We start from the raw sequence: 6,239 nt of genomic DNA, 5'->3' as shown, positions 1-6,239 counted from the left end.
AGCAACGTTTATTTAACCACTCCATTATGATGGACATTTTGGTTGTTTTTTTTTCTTTTGCTGCTGATACTAATGCTGAACCAAATAGACTTTTAGATTGGTTTTCACACTAATGTGCCAAGAATTGGATGAATTTCTATAGCTGAATTTGTGGAGTCAAGGAGAGAGAGAGTACCCATTTAGACTCTATATGCATCAATAGTTTGTTATTGAATTTTTGATCTTTGCTAGGATGAAAGATTAAAAGCTTGTATTTTATTTATTTACTTTATTATGAGTTGAATATCTTTTCATATTTCTCCTATGAATGCTTTTTCCATGTTCTCCCCCTTCCTCTTTTTCTATAAAATTTTGCTTTTCTTATTAATTTGTTCGTTATGTATGAAGATTATATATTTAAGGGATTAGAGATTAGTTCTTCATCTTGCAACTATTTTTTCATTTTCTTTTAAATAACCATATTAATTATATATGTGCACATGATTTTATTATTTTTCTCTGCTAAATTTTATTTTTGATGTAATCATTTAAAAAAATTTTTTTCCTTACTGAGTCTAGGCTTTGTGTCTTAACTTAGAAAGGCCTACCTACTCTAAGTTGCTACAGGAGTCCACATGATTTTCTAGTATTCTTTATGATAATTGAATTTTAGTCATCAACATTTCTCACATCTCTGGGATATACTTTAAAATCAGGAGGCCACAGAAGGCACTACATTTCACAATCCACTCCCCATCAAATAGTTATTGCAATAAGATATTCCAGTATTATTATTATTTTTTTTTTTTACATAAATTTCACTTTATTTAAAACATATGAAAGAGGTAATTTCAAATTACACCAAACATAATAAATATAGAACTCGCTTTGTTAAAAATCTACAGTATACATTCAAGTAAAGGCTAAACTTCCAATGCCAATTATATTTGAGACAAAATTAAACATTTACAATAATCAGTCTCCTAAAAGTGCTATTTTTAATACCTATAAGAGGAAACTCATTCTAGTGCTTTTGTTTCCATCCAAACATCTATACATTCCTTTATTCACAGAACCTGATGCTTCTGTTACTAAAAATACATATCCAAAGCTTTTATATCCTTTTAAATAGATTTAACATTTCAACTCTTTGGGGGAAGACAGGGAAGTCCAAACAAACGACTTAGACCATCTTAAGTTACTAGAGATAACTGACTTTATGACACACCCTGTTTCAACTTAGATGTGAAATTTGATGAATATGTTAATGAAAAAAATCCCAGTCCACATGTCTAAGGTAAGTCATCTTTTTCTACATGAGAATTTGTGTAGGTCAAGGAGCATCTACTATAGCAACCTTCCTGTGATCCAGGTCTTGATGCCACACTCCATTTCTGATTTGTATATTCTCCTCCAACTTGATTTGGTTTAGTATCTTCAGGAGTTATATTCAGTACATTGATTGAACTATGTTCAGATATGCAGGAACGTGTCTGGCAAAAGTCTGAAGTGGAAGGTGAAGCAGGAAGAGATTTAGTAAGTTTAGACATGCAAACTGGAGACCCATTAGACGTACTGTGAGGCTTCTTTGGCGGTTGCCTCGAGTGCACTGTAAGACTGTCCCGATCAGAACTTCCTGAGAAGGCACTGAAAAGTTTCACATTTTCTGAGTTCTGGTGGTCAAAGGTAGTCATATTTAAAAACTGCTGCTTTAACCAACTGGCTCTTTCTTCTTCAAATGCCTTTCTCTCCAATCCCAGGCGAATAGCGGCTTCTGTAAAGCTTCGTCTTTCTCTCTCAAAATTCTTTTTCTGCTCTTTAAAAAGGGACCATTCTTCTTTGAGGCGTTCCTTTTCTTCCAACAAATAACAGTCTCGTAATAGTGAAGTGGTATCATCATCACATGCAGTAGCCAGCTGCTGCTGTAAAAGCTGTTGCTGAGTTTTAATCATTTCTTTACACTGCTGAATTTCTAACTCGAGTTTTTCAGTTTCTTGTTCATGGTCTTGTCGTGAGATCACATCTTCATCATTAAAACCTTCCAGGTGTACCTTTGAAACTTGGTTATCAAGTTTTTCTACATGACTCTTCAGAATTCTCCACTGTTTTCTGATGCTGTTGGTAAGCTGCTCTCTCACAGTTTCACAGGAAAGGTCCCACATACTCTCTCTGCTCAGTTCCCCGGCATCTTCTTCAACATCAGAGATAACAGTTCCTGTACTATCATCTACTCTTTCCCTGGGTTTCTTCTTTTGGGGAGAAAGAAGAGAAATCATTTCCGTTTTCATCTGCTGAAGAACCTTCTTAAGTTCAGCATTTTCCATTAGGATTTGTTTCTGACGATATTCATAATCATTCAAGAGAATTTTATACATTTCATCTTCATTCCTGGCTTCAGTTTTACCAGTCCTCCAGGAGCCTCTTTTTCCATCAGCTCTACCAACATAATTCAAAATGTCCATAGCTATTTTTTTATCTTTCTTGTTCATAACAAGTTGATGCAGACGTTCCTTCAGTTTATTATATTCACGCTCCTTTCTCTTCATATCATGATTATACTGAGTAGCTCGACTTGCAATGACATTCTGTAATTTTTGTACCTCATCTTTCTCATTCTTTAGTAGCTGATGCAAATTCCTGTTCTTACACTGTGACTGTCTGTCTCTCTCCTGAAGCCCAATCATTTCCCTCCTGGAGGTTTCCAGTTGTTCCTTAAGTTTTGAGTAGCAGCTCTGTAGATGGTCCATATCACTTCCCAGCTTCAAATTCTGCGTCTCCACATTTTCCTGAGCTAGAAGGTTCTTCCGCTGAAGCACAAGCAGCTCATTCATACAATTTAAAACAGCTACTATATTTAATTCTCTCTTTGTCTCTTTACCTTTGGATTCTTCATATAATGAAGGAAAACCAAAAGTAGTCAATTCCTGATCAAGATATGAAATACTCTGTTCAATATTATCTTCTGTGCAGAAGGCACTGAAAAAACTGTGCACATTTTTTGATAAAGGTATTGAAGAACATAGCACTTGCTGTGAGTATAAACTTGATGGAGACATCTTTGTTTCTGAGGTATGTTGAGAGATAGTTTTGCTTTCTGAAGACAGACCTGGATCTGTAACAGTCATCCAATCTCCCATAGCAATCTCTAGAGCCAGGATACCTGAGGAACTAGTTCAGCAGTGAAACATTTAGTCCAGCTGCTGTCACTCTTCTATGTAGGCATCTCCGTCACGGCCCCCGGGAGCGGCGGGGAGTCACCGCTCGGCGTCCTAGCCCGGCTCCCGCAGCCCCGAGGGCCAGCAGCGCCTCGCAGCGCCTCCCGCCGGCGGCTCCAGTATTATTTTTAAAAATGTTCTTATTGTATCTTAAATTTCCTTATCCACTTTGGTCCATTTCTGGATACTCTCTTTTTTTTTTTTTTCCATCGCCCTGTCTGTCTTTCCTTAGAGAAAGCAGCATGCTATTTTAATCATTATAGCTTTACAATAAATTTTAAAATCTGGCACAGCCAGTTTCCTTAATTATTATTCTTTTTTAGAATTGTCATGATCATTCTTATGTATTTATTTATCTACCTAAGAGCAAAATTTGTATACATTGCAAATTTTAAATTACCTTTATGTACATATATTTTTTGTTCCAGTTACAAATAGATTTTTTATCATATTTTGTTAATTGGCTGAAGCCATTTGATTTATGTATATTAATTTTTTATGTTAATTTACTTTAAAATGATTTCTAATCTTTTTAAATTTCTTTTTTGGATATTCTAGTCAGACATTTGTATCATCTACCAGTAATGGTTACTTGCTTCTTCTTTTTCAGTTGTTTATGTATCTAAGTTCTTACTCTTATCTAATTTGTTTTGGCTAATGCCTATAGAGCAATGTTAGTTAATAGTAGTTACAGGCCAGGTGCAGTGGCTCACACCTGTAATCCCAGGACTTTGGGAGACCGAGCTGGGAGAGCTTGAAGTCAGGAGATTGAGACCAGTCTGGGCAATATAGTGACACTGTCCCTACAAAAAAATAAGAAAATTAGCTGAGCATGGTGGCAGGTGCCTGTGGTCTCAGGTACTTGGGAGGCTGAGGCAGGAGGATCACTGGAGCCCAGAAGTTCAAGGCTGCAGTGAGCCACTGTAGACCAGCCTGGTAAACAGAGTGAGACACTATCTCTAAAAAAAATGGTACTGATAATTTTCATTTGTCCCTGCTTTACAAGGATTGTTTTTTGTTTTACCCGATTATGTGTAATATTTCTTTCTGGCTCAAGATAAAACTATTCTCTATTATACTAGACTACATTATGCTACACTAGGCTATCCCTGACATTTATGGGAGCTGGGAAAGAAGTGCAACTGGAGGCCAGCAAAGAAAATTTGTAAATATATTAAAGTTGTTAATCAAGCTAAAACACTGTTAAGTGATGACTGTTTATCATGAAAAATATCCTCTATCAAGCTCTGAAACCCAGATTCAAGTGTAAATTTCAGCACTTTTGAGGTCCTGTGCTGGAACATAGCAGTGTGAAGAATTCAGGCCATTTTAGCCTGCTTTCTTTCTCATATCATGCCTAGCTCTGACCCAAATTCAGGGGTCTAATGCTCAGCTCATGTGCTAGGATGCCACAGCCAAACTTTTAAGTTCTGTTTTCACCCACTTGTAAACAGCTACTCTTTGGTCATTGCCAGCACCAGGGGTGTGCACATTTGGGGAGTGTATTGTCTTCCCACTGGAGGATGAACCTAGGGAATAGAATGTGCTGCCCCAGAATTTGGCTTTAGGGATATTTGTGCAGAGAATTCTGTGGTCCTGTGTACCCTGAGGGTGGTCCAGCGTGGGGGTGGGCTCTAAAGCATGGGGCTCAGAGCCCAGGATATGAGCACACAGCAGATATTAATCACTTTGAGGAAGTGATCTAACCCTCCTATTCTTATTAGGAGACTTCATCATTAATGGTTCCCAAATGTTTTCAAATGTGTGCTCAGAATTGATGATATGACTGTACAATTTTTTCTTTTGTTCCATTAAAATGATTTATTATATTGATAGATTTCTTAATATTGAACCATCCTTGCATTACTGGCATAAATCTCATTTGGCTTTGGTGCATTTTTTATTAAGACTTTCTAAAGCCACGTTTCAAAGGAATTTAATTGAAATCTAACAAAGCTACCTCAAAATATAAAACAACAAAGGTATAATATATGTGAGACTGTTATTTCAGTCAATTAAGAAATATGCCATAGAGAATCTTGTTTCATCTTATGGTGTTTGCAACGAGAGAGGAAGCAAGCATTACGAGGTGAAGCCATTAAAGATTTTTATCTCTTGCTTACAAGGACTCTGGAATAAGCACCTTTTCCTTGTAAAAAGCCACTTGTGAAAATTAAGTAAGTAATTACTTTTGGATGAAGGGGATATGTATTACTTGCTAATAAGACATCTACTTGGCCACAGTTACATTTTGAAAAAGAGAGCAAACTGCCTCCAATCTTACCCTATATCAGGCATTCCCAAACTATGGCCCATGGGCCACATGTGGCCCCCTGAGGCCATTTATCTGGCCCCCCGCCGCACTTCAGGAAGGGGCACCTCTTTCATTGGTGGTCAGTGAGAGGAGCACAGTATGTGGCAGCCCTCCAACAGTCCGAGGGACAGTGAACTGGCCCCCTGTGTAAAAAGTTTGGGGACGCCTGCCTTATATTATATTCTCAGTCTTACTAGGAACCCCCCAAAATTCTAAAAATCAGTTCTGGTCTAGTAACTTGTGACTTACCAAAGAGTCTTGGTGGCTCCATTTATTCATAAGAAAAATATAATCAGCCTCAAGTCAGTCTAAAAATTTAATTACCACTTCATTTAACCTTTTCATTTACATGGTTATTGCTGTTCTTGTCTTCAGTGATGTTCCAAACTATCAGTTTATTCAACATCTTCTTATCTGTTTCTCCTATTGTTTTGGGAAGAATTAGGTTTCTGAGGATGATGAGAAGTTAGGATGAAGTCGATTTGCCCAGGAACACACTGTCTGGTACCTAGCTGATACCTAATAAATTTGCATTGAACAGAATCATTAAAAACTTTTTTTTGTAAATATTTACTACAGTTTTCCTACTTTAAACACAATGCCCCATAGCAAATGAAAATGCTGTAAGCTTTATCTTTCTCAAGATAATCAAAGAAGCGTTTGCCTCTCCGTTGGAGTGAGGAATGGGTGTAAGCCTGGTTTTCGATTGCCTGGTTCAGAATTTCCTGGGT

General features: G+C 37.1%; 1 protein-coding gene across 1 annotated transcript; it reads right to left on the bottom strand.

Moving 5' to 3' along the window:
* Nucleotides 1-1,401: 1,401 nt before the first annotated feature.
* On the bottom strand, nucleotides 1,402-3,306 carry LOC120361658 (afadin- and alpha-actinin-binding protein-like). The gene is made up of 2 exons (XM_074383663.1): nucleotides 1,556-3,306; nucleotides 1,402-1,446 (listed from the first exon to the last, which is right to left on the bottom strand). The coding sequence occupies exons 1-2, from the start codon at nucleotides 3,114-3,116 to the stop codon at nucleotides 1,430-1,432; spliced, it is 1,578 nt and encodes a 525-aa protein (XP_074239764.1). The 5' UTR covers nucleotides 3,117-3,306; the 3' UTR covers nucleotides 1,402-1,429.
* Between the last annotated feature and the right edge of the window lie 2,933 nt (nucleotides 3,307-6,239).

The sequence above is a fragment of the Saimiri boliviensis genome, chromosome 13 (genome assembly GCF_048565385.1).
Source record: "Saimiri boliviensis isolate mSaiBol1 chromosome 13, mSaiBol1.pri, whole genome shotgun sequence".
In the NCBI taxonomy this organism is placed as follows: domain Eukaryota; kingdom Metazoa; phylum Chordata; class Mammalia; order Primates; family Cebidae; genus Saimiri; species Saimiri boliviensis.
The sequence above is the reverse complement of the archived record's forward strand: the minus strand, read 5'-3'. Positions and strand labels throughout refer to the sequence as shown.

Coding starts and splice junctions, on each gene's coding strand:
- LOC120361658 (XM_074383663.1), bottom strand. CDS start 3,116: ATGGGAGATTGGATGACTGTTACAGATCCAGGTCTGTCTTCAGAAAGC.